Source organism: Nuphar pumila, chromosome 12, assembly GCF_984573655.1.
Source record: "Nuphar pumila chromosome 12, dmNupPumi1.hap1.1, whole genome shotgun sequence".
NCBI lineage: Eukaryota > Viridiplantae > Streptophyta > Magnoliopsida > Nymphaeales > Nymphaeaceae > Nuphar > Nuphar pumila.
In genome coordinates, this window is record NC_143260.1 from 38,364,453 (window position 1) to 38,381,612 (window position 17,160).

At 38.2% G+C, this 17,160-nt stretch overlaps 1 protein-coding gene across 2 annotated transcripts; it reads left to right on the forward strand.

The window, feature by feature from the left end:
• The first annotated feature begins 510 nt into the window (after window positions 1-510).
• On the forward strand, window positions 511-13,438 carry LOC149820760 (caffeoylshikimate esterase-like). Of its 2 annotated transcripts, none has more exons than XM_089982436.1 (9): window positions 511-611; window positions 725-780; window positions 1,002-1,092; window positions 1,205-1,237; window positions 1,525-1,671; window positions 1,807-1,940; window positions 3,009-3,146; window positions 7,883-7,981; window positions 12,789-13,438. In XM_089982436.1, the coding sequence occupies exons 2-9, from the start codon at window positions 760-762 to the stop codon at window positions 13,173-13,175; spliced, it is 1,050 nt and encodes a 349-aa protein (XP_089838562.1). In that variant the 5' UTR covers window positions 511-611; window positions 725-759; the 3' UTR covers window positions 13,176-13,438. The 2 variants fall into 2 exon arrangements, with proteins under 2 accessions (XP_089838562.1, XP_089838563.1); XM_089982437.1 differs by having other exon boundaries at window positions 514-611; window positions 1,810-1,940; window positions 12,789-13,296.
• The last annotated feature ends 3,722 nt before the right edge of the window (window positions 13,439-17,160 follow it).

Below are 17,160 nucleotides of genomic sequence, written 5' to 3' on the forward strand. Positions count from 1 at the left end.
AGTCGTAAGTGGTAACAAATAAATGAAGAATATTTGATACTAATGAAGGTACAAAACTATTGAGTTAGAAATCATAGGTGCAAGCTGTATGCATATATAGACGGGTTGAACATTGTTTGTTTGCTAAATATTGAGCTTTGAATCATATGTTCTTGGACGTAAAAATATAACTGATAGAATTATGAAGTTTTGACACATTGTGGGTCATTAAAAATCTTTAAAAACCTGATTACTTGTCATAATTACATGATTTATTTAAAGCATGTTTTCTACTAAACAATTGAAAAAGTTGAGGAAAAGAGTCATTTCTAGTCAATAGTTCCGTGTCTTCATTAGTACCAAATATTTACCCCTATTTATTATTCATACCGGGGGGGATAACAATAAAATACTGAGGTGACATTTAAATTCACATCGCCCATGAGAGAGAGAGAAACAACACACGTTGTACACGGATTTGTGATAAAGAAAGAAGCAGAAGAAGACGAGCGCGCGTCACCGTCTTCCCCTTCATCCCACAACCCTTTATCTTATGAAACAGGACCGACATTTCTCTATCCTCAGATTCATCTAAAAGAGAAGAAAAAGAAAAAGGGAGGAAAATATTATAGGTCAGTTGTGAATCTCATGTATGCTTCTTTAACCTTTAATATTTTCTTCTTTTTTTCTCCTCTTATATAGTCTTTTTTCTAAGCATGAAAATGGTTACTTGATATGATTGTAGATTGATACTGGGCACCTCTTCATATTCATGCTAGAATGGATTTTGAATACCAAGAGGCAAGTCTTCTCTCTCTCTCTCTCTCTCTCTCTCTCTTGTGCTTTCTTTATTTGTTTTGGCTTTTGTTCTTGTTCAGTTCATGGGTTCAACATTTTGTTGATCTTCATGAGTGGTAATGTTGAATTACTTTCGTCTCTCTCTCTCTCTCTCTCTCTGCACTGCATGTTTTTTTAGCGCTATGTATGATTATATGGTCTGAAGTTTGAAATGAATAGAGCAGGAGTACATAAGGAATAGGAGGGGGGTGCAACTCTTTACCTGTAGATGGGTCCCTGTCTTTCCTCCAAAAGCCCTGGTTTTTCTTTGCCATGGTAAGTAGAATTCTTTCCTCCCCTGCCTACAGTAATTAATTTCCTTCAGTCCTAGTATTCCAAGTGTTGTTACTTCAGTTCTTTTCTTAATTGACTATTTATCATGTTGCAGGATACGGCATGGAATGCAGTGGATTTATGAGAGGTAATTGATTCAAAATCATGAATCAATATTTATCAAATTGTAACATAGTGAAGAATCATTTTGTTCATTACATTTTAATTGTTTCTGTACACCTTCTCCAGTTTTTCCTTTTATGGGCAAGCTTAGCTTACACAATTCATGTGTTTAATTTATGCATCTATCCAGAACCCAAAGATCGAGAAATCCACATTATTGAAAACCATTTAGAATTTCTCTTTGAGTTTCTTTACGTGCATAAATTGTGGAAGAGATTACACTAGTGATTCATTTCATGAAAATTGATCCAGGGTCTGGGATAAGACTAGCTTCAGCAGGTTTCGGCGTCTTCGGGATCGATTACGAAGGCCACGGCAGATCGAAAGGCGCGCGATGCTACATCAAGAAATTCAGCAACATTGTTAACGATTGCGACGATTTCTTCAAATCCGTCTGTGGTAATTCTTGTTGAGAAAAGCTTGATCTCCATGACCATTTTTTTCAAAAAGATGCAAACAACTCTGGAAATGATATATTCTGCTAAACATATCCCCTGTTTCCCACTTTATCTTTCTTTTTCTGGATAATTTAAGCAGAAGAGGAAGAGTACAGAGACAAAGCCCGGTTCCTGTACGGGGAGTCCATGGGAGGAGCTGTGGCTCTTTTGCTCCACAGAAAGGATCCATGTTTCTGGAATGGTGCTGTTCTTGTTGCTCCCATGTGTAAGGTAGGGTGACACCTTCTTAAGGCCATAATAACTTCTTTGGGGATTGATGGCTCTTTGTTTATTTTTATCTCTGATAGCCAAGATGGGAATTTACCATTGTCACAAATCCTTTTCTAGGGAAAATATTTGCGAGGTAAAATCTCCCGATATTTTAAAAAAAGGAAGCTGATTTTTCTGGTGAAAATCATGGGATAATATTGGCAGATATATATAAGCAATATATAAATACTCACCTCACCAAAAATATTAAAACACCTAAAAGAAAAAGCAATATATACATACAATTTAAAGTAATACAAAACAAATTACTGAAACTGTTTTTATTGCATTAATTTCACGATAAAAATGTGATATTTTTTATGAGATACTATGAAAAGATCACTTGTCAGCTTTTAAAAGTATCTTAATAAAACCGTGATATTTTCAAAATATCGGCGGCATTTATAACATAGGATTTTACCCTGTCCAGATAATTGATTGGACCCTGGGGACTCTCAAGTCTCCCAGACCTGGTGCATTGGTTAATTTCGTGATGAGTAAATGTGGTGTCTCGTTTTCCAAACTTAAAATGCATTCTTTTGTTATAGGTTGAAAGCAGAAAATAACGTTATTATTCTTTTTTTTTTAACGCGATGTGGCACACCCAGAACCATTCAAGCAAGATTTCATGAGGTTTACACCTTATTTCAATTGAATCTTTAATATCCATTTCGTGATAAACTGCTCTTTTGGAAAAAGTATCACAACCAAATAGCTTCTAGACTTTCATGTGACCGACTTGCCCTCCCTTTATATTTAAGAAAGATACAAAGGGTAGGTTGGTCAAGATCAATGTTGCCCAAAATAGTCAGCATCAATGAGAGAGAGAGAGAGAGAGAGAGATGTGCCAAATCCAGACACTAATATATGGCTGTGCATGTTTATACTATAATCTGTCCATTCAGTAAGGATTATGAATTTATAATGACTTTTTTAGGAAGATTAAATCCTATTGAAGGGTTAATAATATCAAAATATTGCTTTCAAACTCTTTTTTTTAAAAGTCTAGTGAGGGCTGTTATTTTGCAGATATCAGAGGAAGTGAAACCGCATCCGGTTGTTGTTAACATACTTACCACAATCGAAGAATTAATACCAAAATGGAAGATCGTTCCCATTAAAGATGTGATCGATTCAGCTTTCAAAGATCCAGTTAAAAGGGAAGAGGTAAATGATTCTGTTTGAATTATTATTATTATTATTATCATTATTACCATTGTTGCGATTGCTATGACAATGATTTATTGGCATTATGTTCTTGTATGCTTGGTTATCATGCTTGTTTGTATTAGCCACATTTGTTGTTTTGTGTGTGTATGTGATTATTTTCTTGCTTGTTATAATGAGAATATATAATAATGATAATATAAACATGATGGCCACCACCACCATCATCATTACTATTTTAATTATAAGCAAGCTTGGGAATGACCCTCTTTGCAGGATTCCCCTTGCTTGCCTACCAAGGAAGGAGAAACAAGTAAAAGCAAACATTGCCTTTGGTTGTTGTGGCTGTTGCCACCTGCTTGTTTGGGAATGTTCATTTATTGTTTTTTTCTCTATAAAAAAATATTAATTGTTGTTATTTCCAGAAAATTCATCTGAAGTAGTTGAAACGCATTATGACTATCTTGATCAATGTAAATATCATACTGAAAGTAGCTATCCCAACAGCAAAGTCTTTCTTGTCTCTTATGAAAATTCTTAAATGCCAAGTCAATTGTGACGATTATTTCTTTATTTTGAGCTCTGTCCACACAACGTTGCTCAAGTGATGTCCATTCCATGTACTGATAAATATGGAATAAAGATTTTATTATATATAGTTTCTTGGTCAACCTAACAGAGATGGGGACCATTACATGAAATAATTTTCTAATTTCATAACGAAGAAGAAACCACCATTATGGTTCGAATATCACATTATGAACAGAGAGGTTTTCAAAATTTTTTTGACGAAGTTTCCTGCTGAAGCGGGTAAGCACCCGCACACCTAATGGGAGTCAAACATGGGACGAAGGGGTCAGCACAGGTCCATTACCATTTGGGGCGACCTGAGAGGGTGAGAGGTCTCATACTAATGGTGGCTCTCTTTTGGTGTCTGTAGTGTAAAATTCTATGAGTACTCTCTATGCACTCGAGATTGTTTCGAGTTAGCTTTGACCTTGTAGTAAGGTCAGGGGCGTAGCCCAGTCCTGCCTCCCGAAACAGTTAATTTTTTTTTTTTTAAAAGCCGAGTCCTAGCCCAGCCCTGATTCCATATGAAATAGATTTTTATCCATTTTTGTAGCCCATCCCAGTCCTAGCCCAGCCCTGACTGCAGCAAATAGTTTGATTTGTCCATATGAAATAGATTTTTATTAATAATTGTAGCCATTTTTTATTTTATCTAAAAAAAATTTTTTTTTTGCTACACCCCTGTTTGCCCCCCCCCCCTCACATGAATCCTAGCTACGCCCCTGAGTAAGGTGGCACAAATAGGGGTGTCAATGGGTCAGGTTTGGTTCAGACCCAAGTGGAACCAAACTCAGACCTGATTAGGTCAGGTTCATACTCAGAACTCATTATAAGAGAAACTATATTTGGATCTTATGTGGATTTCATGAACAAAACCCGGTAAAATAATAATTTTTATATTAAAAAATTACAGATCTTAATCGAAACTCGGGTTGGGCCCAGGCCTGGTATTAAAATTCACAAACCATACCCGCTTTCATATATTAATTGGATCTTTCAGATTTGACCCAGATTCTAATCAAACTTTCTTATTTATCATCAAACCCTGACCCTATAAAGTATGATCAGGTCATATGCATATTTTAAAAATCTTGAATTGAGAACATAAGCAGCTTTTATGGCTTTTGAAAAAAAAAAGAAAATAAACACTAAAAATGTATATATATATATATATATAGTGCATGAAAATACAGTTCGTTCGTAGAGTGCGAGTAAGTATAGTTACTCGTGAATTGAGTAAAATCTGGTATACATGCGGCCCTAGTAGGTCACTTATATATTTATGAATCTCATGTGGTTACTTGAGAAAAAAAAAAAAGATAAAACAAAAATCTATATTTTTGGTTATTCTAAAACCATAAAATTGAATTACACCGGAAAAGAAAAAAAAAACAACTAAATCAATTTTTCATGAGTTGAGGTGGGCGTAGACCTTGCTCCTATTATTGGTGTCAACTTGAACACCTTTAAGCCGACCCACATAGCAAAGTCTGCAAAGCTAATATATAAGCATACAATATGTTGCTTTTTGAATTTTTATCAGATGAGCTTTCAGCCCTATTGGGTTCAAATCTCAAGATGGCAGTTTGCCAACAAAAAGGCTTTCAATTCTTTGCAAGGACCAATAAATGAAAGAAGACTTGAATTTAAAGGTCTAAACTATTAAAATTGAGGTCTGAAAAATCGTCGGTATGGTTGAGGCTTGTTGGCCAAACTACCACTTGTTTTTGAATTCTGTCATTTTTTCAAGGACAAGTGTCATTGGTGGACCAAGCATGTTTGCATGCAACCTTATCTTGAGATGGAGTGATGTGTTTGAACACTGCTACTTTGACAGTTGCATTATTGATTTGACTTTTGCTGGGGAGTAAAAGAAAGAGTTCGTGTTTGTATCCAAGTCTGAACGTTTTTCAGTTTAGTGTGGGACCCTGTGTCTTCTGTGAGAATACTTTTTAGCTACGCTCAATGCCCAGTCATTTGGAAATTGAAATGGGTAAGGTGTTTTTTTACCCCCAAGCATAGAGACCTAGATGCGCTGGCTCAGCCTACCGTACTAATGGTCACTGTCCATGTTGGCGTAAAACTTTGAGGGCTTACTTCTCGACCCCAAGAATTCGTCAAGCTTTGACTTATGCAGGGGTTGACATGCCCATGAAATTTGAACCTAGACTGCCTGTCAAACAGTCTAGTCCCTATCCCACCACGCTAAACCCCTTGAGTCTATGCTTAAGGTGTTTTTCCTATAAATAAAGCAGCAGACAATTTAAGGGCTTGAACTCGGATCAGGTGATGCCTTAATCCACAATTTTCTTGTGTTTTCGTTTTGAGAATCTTAGGGGTAGATAGTCTTTTTAGAAAAATTTTCAGATGAAACGAGTTATTTTTAGCAGTTTTTGAAATAAGCTCGGATTTTGAAGTTTAATATTTGTCCCGTTGCGAAGCAAATCCAGCGTAGAATTTAAAATTTTAAGTTTGAAAGAAATCCAGATTGTTTTTCTCGAGAAAATATTTTCAAATTTAGAATCCCAGTTGAAATCATAACCGTTCATGCGCTTCATCTTTGTGTAATCATGGCATCAACTTTTTTTGGGGGCCCCATTGTTTGTTGGGGGTGATGAAAGGCTGTGAACGGTCATGATTTCAAAACCATAGTCACAAATATGAGTATAGGCTATGTCTCAGTCGGACTATTTCATGCTTTGGTGATAAATCTAGAAAAAATCTTAGTACTTAAAAATATAAAAAACAACACATGTAAGTAAGAAAATATTATGTTTAGACAGAAAATAAGTAAATAATAAAAGAAATAAGTTAAAAATGTTAAATAAAAAATATTTAAAATGTAAAAAAAATAAATAACAGTAAAACTAATTGATAATATCATGATGATATCACGATATTTTTACCTATATTATCGTTTGCTCAATTTACAATGATAATATTATGATATTTTGAAAATATCATCAATATATGTGACTATGTTCAAAACACACACACACAAAAATTCTGCTTCGCTATGATACAAGGAAGCACAAAAGGGAATCAAAGATAATAATAAAGTTTTGCTGTCGATATCGAATAGATCATAGATCAACTATATCCGATAAAAATCCAAAACAAAATTTATAAAATAAATTAGATCCAAATGAACCCGAAAAAAGTGCATTTCCCTCCTGCTTTGACTGCACCTGCCCGTTTGGTCCAATGAGTTTCTATTAGATTGATCCATAGTAATATCCTATGTGAAGCATGAGTCGTATTGGGGTATGGCAATGCCATTGGTGTTGTGTGGGCCTAGCTCTCCATTCCTCTCTTGCTGTATTTTGGATCCAGACTTTATTTCTATACATGAACCCATTTCAGTCCAATCCCTTTTACTTGCATCCATGTTTTGGTCCCTATCGGACCCACTTTAATTTGTTTGCCCCGCTTTCAGCCCTAAAGATGGCATACAATCTAAATTAGGGATGCAAATGGGATCCAACTCCCCAATGTATTTAGCTGTTTCGTATCAGACCCGTTTGCATCCCTAATCTATATCCACATAATCTGGATTTATGCATGTTGATCAATTTGTATTGGAAAGGAAAATTTATTGGAAAAGGGTGGGTGGGTGGGTAGGTTGTTGTCGTTATCTATTCTCAAAGAAAAGTCATTTTTATGTAGCGGTGCTGCATGCTTACTCCATTACTGCTGCCCATCCATCTCAACATTTTTCAAGATTGACACAGCACCCATCTCAAAAAATGCAAGATGGTTGGCTGTCAGGCAGGTCGCTGCATGTCCACCGTTCAGCAACGCTGCATACAACACGGAGTCGGTCCTTGGATCTCTTGTACAATTTTGGATCCGAGGGATTCATATACAGCCTTAAAGATTTTTGGCATCAAACGAACATGAAACATGTCCGTGTGTATTATTAATACAAAGGCCATAAGGGAATTCATGAAGTTGGTCAAGTTTCACGTGACTGCCAAACGAAGCCCGGCTGTTGGAGTTCATGTGCTTTGGTCACAACTCACATGATTGTGGTTGATCTGCCAGTGGTAGTGGCTATAGGTAGAAAAGAAAAAACACCTAATTTCAATAGGAAAATAGTACCATTATCATGTCACAAAATGCTTTCATTATCCTCTTTTTCTAAAGAAATTGTACTGATTGTTCAGATTCGAAGCAACAAACTCATATATCAAGATAAGCCCAGACTGAAAACAGCTCTTGAGATGCTCCGGACAAGTATGAACCTAGAAGAAAGACTCAATGAGGTTTGTTGTGCAGAGCTCTCTCTCTCTCTCTCTCTCTCTCTCTCTATATATATATATATATATATATATATATATATATATGTGTGTGTGTAGGGAGAGGGTTAATATATGGTGCTATTGAAGGTACAAAATTATTGAGATGAAAATCATAGTTTTAAGTTTTATCTATTCAAATCTAACCACATAGATGTGCTCAACATGATTTGTTTGCTAAGGATTAAATCTTGAATCGTGTTATTTTGATATAAACATATGATTTTTATATCACAAAAGCATGATCCAAAGCAAACCATGTCGGACACATCTGTGGTTAGATTGAGTCAATACAACTTGCACCTATGATTTTTATCTCATTAATCGACTACTGATCAAGAAATGTGATTTTTTACATTTATATATTTGAGTCGTTGATTGTCAAGTCCATGATTTTTATAAAATTTTTGAGTCATTGATTTTCAAGTCTTAAAAAGATCCTTCTTATACATTGTAATTGGATGATCCAAAAGTTTATTTTTATAAAACCATTTATGTATATGGCATCCCTACGGTGAAAATTTTAAAAAATAAAATAAAACAACAACAACAACTACGCCTTCATCCCAAAACAATTGGGGTCGGCGATATGAACCAACAAAGAAAATCATTATGGGTCTTCCACATGAATCCTTCTCCTCCATTCATTTCTATCCAATGCCATGTCCTCGGTGAGGTTCAAAGCATTCATATCCTTTCTTATCACCTCCATCCATGTCTTCCTAGGCCTAACCCGACCTCTTTTAACTAATATATTTTCCCATTTCTTCATCCTTCTAACTGGAGCATCATTAGGCCTTCGTCGAATATGTCCAAACCACCGTAAACGATTCTCTCTCATATTATTTTCAATGGGTGCAACGCCTACCTTCTTACGTATCTCCTCGTTCTGAATCTTATCTTTTATTGTATTTCCACACATCCATCTCAGCATACGCATCTCAGCTACACTCATTTTTTGAATATGATGTCTCTTGGCAGCCCAACATTCCGTACCATATAGTAAAGCGGACCTAATAGTCATCCTATAAAATTTTTCCTTCAACAGCAATGGCATTCTACGATCGCACAATACTCCAGTTGCACTTTTCCATTTCATTCACCCAACCTTTATCCTATGATTTACATATCCATCAATTTCTTCATACTTTTGAATGATATATCCCAAATATTTGAAACAATCATCCACCGGTATTTCTTGCTCACCAAGCTTCACTACACTCTCATCACTACTTCGTTGCTTACTAAACCGACATTCCATATATTCTGTCTTACTCTTACTCAACTTAAAACCTCTTGCTTCCAATGTCTGTCTCTATAATTCTAACTTAGCATTAACCCCAGCTTTAGACTCATCAATCAAGACAATATCATCAGCAAACAACATACACCACGACATATTTTCTTGAATTGATCTCATAAGCTCATCCATCACTATAGCAAATAGGAAAGGGCTAAAAGTAGATCTTTCATGTAACCCAACCGTTATAGAAAAATTGGTTGTCACCCCTCCACAAGTGCGGACATTGGTTACTACTCCTTCATACATATCCTTAATTATACTAATGTACTTGAGAGAAACACCTTTCTTCATCACTGTCCACCAGAGAACGTCCCTACGTACTCTATCGTATGCCTTCTCCAAATCAATAAAAACCATATGCAAATCTTTGTTCCTCTCTCTATTTCTCTCAATAAGTTGTCTAAGAAGATGTATAGCTTCCATAGTTGATCTTCCAGGCATAAAACCAAATTGATTCTCCGATATCATGACAATCTTCTTCAACCTAGACTCAATCACCCTCTCCCAAAGTTTCATAGTATGACTCATGAGTTTTATACCACGATAGTTTGTGCAATCTTGTATATCACCCTTATTCTTAAATAGAGGCACCAAAGTACTCTTCCTCCACTCATTAGGCATCTTATTTGTCCGCCAAATCTTGTTAAAAAGATTTGTCAACCATTTTAAACCTTTCTCTCCCAAGCATTTCCAAGCCTCGATAGGTATACCATCTGGGTCAACTGCCCTTCTTGATTTCATTTTCTTCAAAGCCTCTGCAATTTCTTTCTTTTGAATCTTGCGCATGAAGTCACGATTCATCTCATGAAAAGGAATTGAAAAGTCTCCAAGATCCTGAGCATGTCTTTCATTAAATAACTTATCAAAATAATATTTTCATCCCTCCTTAATCTCCTCATCTTTGACTAAAACCCTTTGCGTTTCATCTTTGATATATCTAACCATACCCAGATCCCTCGATTTCCTATCTCTCATCTTTGCAAGCCTATAAATATCCTTCTCACCCTCTTTGGTATCCAACTTGTCATAAACATCCTTATATACCTTATCTCTCGCGTTCCGAACTACTTTTTTAGCTTCCTTCTTTGCTATCATATACTTCTCCAATTTCTCATTATCACGATTTTTACTTAGATTTCTATAACACTCTCTTTTAACCTTAATAGCTAATTTGACATCCTCGTTCCACCACGATGTATCCTTACCTAGCGGTGCACCGCCTTTAGACTCACCCAATACCTCCTTAGCCACCTTTCTCATGCCACCCGCTATCTTATTCCACATAGATTCTGAATCCTCCTCGAGACACCAATCAACTTCCTTAACTACCCGCTCTACAAGCATTCCTTGTTTAGCTTCTTTCAGTGCCCACCACTTAATTCTAGGATCTATCATATGTCTATCCATTTTGCGGTATTGTCTAATTCTAAGATCTAAAATTAAGACTCTATGTTGTGTAGCTACACTTTCTCCCGGTATAACCTTACAATCGATGCAACAACCCCTATCTCTCTTTCTAAGTAGGAAAAAATCTATCTGACTCGTATTAACCCCACTTTTAAATGTTACTAGGTGAGACTCCCTCTTCCTAAACCAAGTGTTTGCTAAGATCATATCATAGGACAAACCAAAATCTAAAATCCTTTCTCCACTTTTGTTTCTTTCTCCTATACCATAGTCTCCATGGATACTCTCAAACTCATCCCTACTAATGCCTACATGCCCATTAAGGTCACCGCCGATGAAAAACCTTTCTCCATAAGACATCCCTTGTACTACTCCATCTAAATCTTCCCAAAATTGACGCTTAATGGAATCATCTAAACCTACTTAAGGTGCATAAAGACTAATAATATTAATAATATTCATACATAATACTAATTTAATAAGTAAAATCCTATCACTCTTCCTACGGACCTCAACTACATTATCTATAAACTCACGACTCATAACAATCCTTACTCCATTCCTATTCCTATTTATTCTTGTATACCAAATCTTATATCCCCAAGGTTCTATCACTTTTGCTTTCTCACCTACCCATTTGGTCTCTTGTAGACATAAAATATCAATCTTTCTCCTACACATAACATCTACTAACTCTACCAACTTACCAGTTAAAGATCCTATGTTCCAAGTGGCTAACCTAATTTTATGGTCTTGGACTAACTTCTTTACCCCCACCCGTCCAACAAAGTGAGGGAACCCTTGCCTATTTGACACCACACTCGGGCGCCGGTGTGACGCGTCGCTTCCGGGCGACGACCTAGCAACCCTTGCCCATTTATCACTGCCTCCAGGCCTATAGAGTACAGCGCGTCGCTCAGTAGGGAACGCCCCAACGAAATTCTCATATTGGTTCATATTCATAGGGTATGACTAAGTTTTTATGTTGGCTGTCACAGGCCTACCGCAATCTTCCTCCTTTATCCGGGTTTGGGACCGGCAGTGTATAACTAAACAGTTATACACAGGCGGAGTGAAAAATAAAATAAAATAAAGCAAACCTATTAAAATCTCGGTTCATGTCAGTTTACATATTTAACTGTTTTACATATAGTTACCCTATATATATATATGTCCACATCTATTATTGTACCATAGGTGTTATACTCTAATGCATGTCAACAATTAAAGTGGAGAGTAGATCTGGTACTTGAGCTGAGTACATTTAGCCAAGTACTCAACCCCAATGGCAGGATGTCATGTGTCCTGAAGCTGGGAACTACTGTCCTGACGAGATGGTTTCCCAGGAGACGAGGTTCAGACCCAGTGGGCTGAATACTTTGATGGAATACTGGATCAGACCCCATTAAAATTGTCCTGAAAATGAGTGGTCCAATCTCCAAAGTATCAAGGACGATCACGAGTATCATGGACCCGGCCTTGTCCTCTTGGTCACACACGAACAAATTAATCTTTACCTTTTTTACTTGAGAGTTAGGACAAGGGTAGATCATGGCACCAATATTTAATTATTTTTAGCTGGGTGTAGAGGCAAACAAGTACACTCTGAACAGCCTCTGTTCGGTTCGTTTGGTTGGTATATCAGACCTACCTACCACATGGAAATTCAATTCTCCACATTTACACAAGTTATTTTCTAGTGAAATCATTTCCAAGGGTGTGGACGGGATCCACCTAAGGCTTGGACTGATCCAATCAACTCCGAAATTCAAAGCATGTCACAATTATGCAAGATCCGTGTCGTGTACACATCTATGTGACCTGTGAAAGCTACGGACACACCCGAGCACCAGCGATGTTTGACCCGGTGCCTTCATGTCAAATGAAGATTATGATCGTGACTGTAGACCATGAATGGCTACACAGGCTGGTGCTAGAACTGGTCAAAGTAATCAAGCTGAGCCCTGGGCTTGGTTTGAGTTCATATGAGCATCCCACAAGTGCCTGTTTGTCTAAGCAGCTTTTACTCTTGCAATTTGGGTTAACAATGGGTTTATGATCCAGGTGACACTACCCTTCCTTGTGCTACATGGGGAGGCTGATACAGTGACTGACCCGGGCGTGAGCCTAGCTCTCTATCAGAATGCAAGCAGCACAGACAAGACCTTGAAACTGTACCCAGGAATGTGGCATGGGCTCACTAGCGGCGAGCCCGATGACAACATTGACATGGTCTTCTCGGACATCGTCACTTGGCTAGAGACACACAATATCATGTACCCGATGCCCGGCACACCTGCCCATCATATGGTAGTGGAACAGACTAGCAACTTGGTTGGTCAAGGTGGGTTCAATGGTTCATACAGGGGCAGGTGTGGTCAGCCACGCCGACATGCTAGCTTCCTCTGTGGCTTGAAGGGTCGAGCTGTGTACCGGCAGTCGGCCATGTGAGCGCGTTATTGGCTAAATAATAGTGATTATGGTGAACTAACCTTATTATGTAGCTTAATGTTCTTATGCTTGATGTACATATTATAGCTAAACTAGAAAATAAATGATTATGCTATGGTAATGGAGCTAGCCATGAATCCACTAATGCTGGTCCTGGTATTGGGGCCAGCTTAATTATTAATAAACACAAGAAAGCAAATTAAGGTAATAAAATAAGTTAGGTGTATTAGTTTGCTTTTTGGTTCCTGATAGTTAAAAGTGAACATTGTTAGCATGAATATGGCACGTTGAAGCACATGTTTAGTAAGGGTTTTAATCTTTTTTGGTTGTTTTCTGTCTTGTTTGCTTTAACTTTAATACAGTTTAAACTTATTATTCACTCATTTATGATAAGCTTAATTAGGACACAAAGGATATTGAATGTCGATCCACGGATAGATTATCCCGGATAAATAGTTGAACCCCTTGGGGGTCCGACTTAGACGGTGGGATTTGCAGCTTCTGGTTAGCGGAACCGGCCGGAGAGAAAGAAGGTTTGGGGGATCAAAGAAGTAAAGATGGCTTATCCCGGCCCGATATGGATGAAAAATGACTATCCCTTGTATAAGATACTAAGCATTGGCTGACTCGGAAAGCATTATACCCGGCTTTTTGGGGGATAAAACACACAAAAAATGAAGTAAAATTAATCAGGGATTATTTCTTTCTTGTTTGATTAGGATGCGAGGTCCACAACAAAAGTAAAAAGAAGTAATCTGTTGGATTATTTATTCTGTCATTCAAATGCCCCCTTAAAAAAAATCTACAATAAGTTGAATTTGTTCTTGTGAGAAAACTTTAAAAAAGTAGTAGTTTTTCTTCTTCTTCCTTGTGGCAAGTGATGCACAACTTGAGTTTTGAACTGTTGATGCCCCTTTAACTTGGGATGTCACGAGTTGTCCCTAGCTAGCCAGACGAACCCTCATGGACAACATAAGGAAGCAATTGTTTTAACTTTTTTGATCAGCAGCTAGAATTTATTAACTAGGGTGTTGGCCAACATGTTAAGAATATTGAACAGGCTAAACATTTTCATGACTAAATGGTTGGATAAAGCCTATAAAATTAATGAATTGACGTTTTCAAGGTTTTTTTTTTTTTTTGGGGGGGGGGGGGAAGTATTTGACACCCTAGTCGCTGATGAGAAATGGCCTGTTAGTTGGAACTCATAGTGTGAGGATGTTTGGACCAAATGATCTAAACCCCATGAATGTGCGAAGCAGGTTATATGTCCCCCCCCCCCCCCGCCCGAACAGGGCAGTTAGCTACATCTCATGTTCGGGGGTCCCAAAGAGCACCACGTATGTAAGCATGTGCGTCTCATATCCCCATGTTTGTCAGCATTAATTAGTGTTGGAGTTTGATGCGATTGCAAAGACTTGAGTACTTTCTCCTCCATTGGTGCAAAAAAAAATGACGATTCTTGAAAAGGAGTGGTTGTAAAGACTTAAGTGCCCCGAAGATGATTATTTAAGACCCAGTCTCTGCACTGCAGGATTATCTAAGAAAGAAATCTCCCCTGGAGGAGGCCATGAACATCAACCCTCTCACTCTCTCTCTCCCTTTTATTTCTGCTTCTATGCACATCCAACAGAAGATCTTACATTGCTCCATCAAGCACCGGCTGACCTGCACATTGACTGTTGTGGAGCCTGATTCAGAGTTTTTACCCTTACAGGAGAAGGGTTTGGGGGCTCATCCCAGCGTGGGTAGCATCATTCAACTAAATGAGTTATAGATCTTGATTCAGAGTTTTTACCCTTACAGAAGAGGGGTCTGGGGGCTCCTCCCAACGTGGGTAGCATCATTCAACTTAAAGAGTTGTGGAGTCTGATTCAAAGTTTTTACCCTTAGAGAAAAGGGGGGGTCTGAGGGTTCCTTCCAGCGTGAGTAGCATCATTCAACTTGAAGAGTTGTGGAGTGTGATTCAGAGTTTTTACCCTTACAGAAGGGGGGCCTGAGGGCTCTTCCCAGCGTGGGTAGCATCATTCAACTTGATGAGTTGTAGAGTCTGATTCAGAGTTTTTACCCTTATTGAAGGAGGGTTTGGGGGCTCCTCCCAACGTGGATAGCATCGTTCAACTTGATTCGTCGTGGAGCCTGATTTAGAGTTTTTGCCCTTACAGGAGGGGGGTCCGGGGGCTCCCCCCGGCACGGGTCCCGGGTGTCGTGGTCAAAAAATGCACAGGGTGTCATGGTGAGAAAGACATATGTTTGTTCCAAGCAAGGTTGGAAGAAATCAATGGAAAATCCAACAGGGAGCATGCCAGAATCAAGATGTGGATGTCAAGCGAGAATGGTGTTGTGCAACTCAAATAACATAAAATAATAAGGGTCTGATTTTTAGTTAAAATGGAGAATTAAATGACAATAGAAATTGCTTAAATTTACAAGAATAAACTAGACTCAATAACGAAGACACCATTTTTTACGGATTTGGAATATGATCTCTGGTTAGGGAGATATGGCCCTAACAAGTTGGTCCTAATTCGGGTAGCGATTTACAGCGATTTGCTTACTGAATAACATTATAAATCACTATAGCGATTTGCGGAAGACACTACAAATCGCTATAGTGAGATTCAAAAATACTATAAATCGCTATAGCGATTTGCGAAATACACTATAAATCGCTATAGTGAGATTCAAAAACACTATAAATCGCTATAGCGATTTGCGGAAGACACTACAAATCGCTATAGTGAGATTCAAAAACACTATAAATCGCTATAACGATTTGCAGAAGACACTACAAATCGCTATAGTGAGATCCAAAAACACTATAAATCGCTATAACGATTTGCGGAAGACACTACAAATCGCTATAGTGAGATCCAAAAATATTATAAATCGCTATAGTGATTTGCGAAAGACACTACAAATCGCTGTTGAAAAGCCGGATAACACTATAAATCGTTGTGGGGCTCGTTGGAGACCCGAAAATACTACAAATCGCTGTAGGAAAGCCCGATAACACTACAAATCGCTGTTGGAAGGCCCCAAAAAAATTTGGTTCGGAGGGCGCTGCCCCCCGCCAGGGGCGCCCCCCCCAGACCCCCGCCCGCTGACCGCGCAGCGGGATCCGCGTCGGGGGGGAGCCCCCGGACCCCCCTCCTGTAAGGGCAAAAACTCTAAATCAGGCTCCACAACTAATCAAGTTGAACGATGCTACCCACGTTGGGAGGAGCCCTCAAACCCTTCTCCTGTAAGGGCAAAAACTCCGAATCAGACTCCACAACGAATCAAGTTGAACGATGCTACAGTCAGTGTGCATGTCAGTCGGTGTTTGATGGAGCAATGTAGGATCGTCTGTTGGATGTGCACAGAAGTAGAGAGAGAAGGGAGAGAGAGTGAGAGGGTTGATGTTCATGGCATTCTCAAGGGAGAACTTTTTGCCTCCCTTGATTTCTTCTCTAGAGAGAGAGAGAGATGATTTTACAGTGTTTTACGAAGAAAAAAGAAGAAGACTTTGAAGAGTCAACATCATCCTCGACTTTCTGGATGGAGGACATGTTTGTCCTTTTTTTGAACGGAGAAAGAAGAAGAAGACTTTGAAGAGTCAACATCATCCTCTATTTTCTGGATGGAGGACATGTTTGTCCTTTTTTTGAACTGTTTATTTTTTCTTTTTTGAATAAAGGGCATTTTTGTCATTTTCTCAAACCATCACTTTATGAGAAGAATAACAATAAAGGGTACTTAAGTCTTTGCAACAACACCAGAGTCCGATGCAAAGTTATGTCAACATACACGGAAATACGAGCCCCATGTGCTTGTATACATGGTGCTCATTCAAAGCCCTGAACACAGACGTGGGATTCAGTGAATCATCGGGGGGAACATACACCACCCTCTCATGAATGTGTGTCAAAATAGCATGAATGGACTCTTGGACAGTACGTAGCATGTATCTTTCCACATAAAAATATGATTTTATGAGGATTGA

Bases quoted from the DNA above. Each gene is read 5' to 3' on its own strand.
- LOC149820760 (XM_089982436.1), top strand. From the start codon at position 760: ATGGATTTTGAATACCAAGAG. The intron at 1,672-1,806 runs GTAATTCTTGTT...GGATAATTTAAG, and splicing joins TTTCTTCAAATCCGTCTGTG to CAGAAGAGGAAGAGTACAGA. The intron at 7,982-12,788 runs GTTTGTTGTGCA...TTTATGATCCAG, and splicing joins TAGAAGAAAGACTCAATGAG to GTGACACTACCCTTCCTTGT.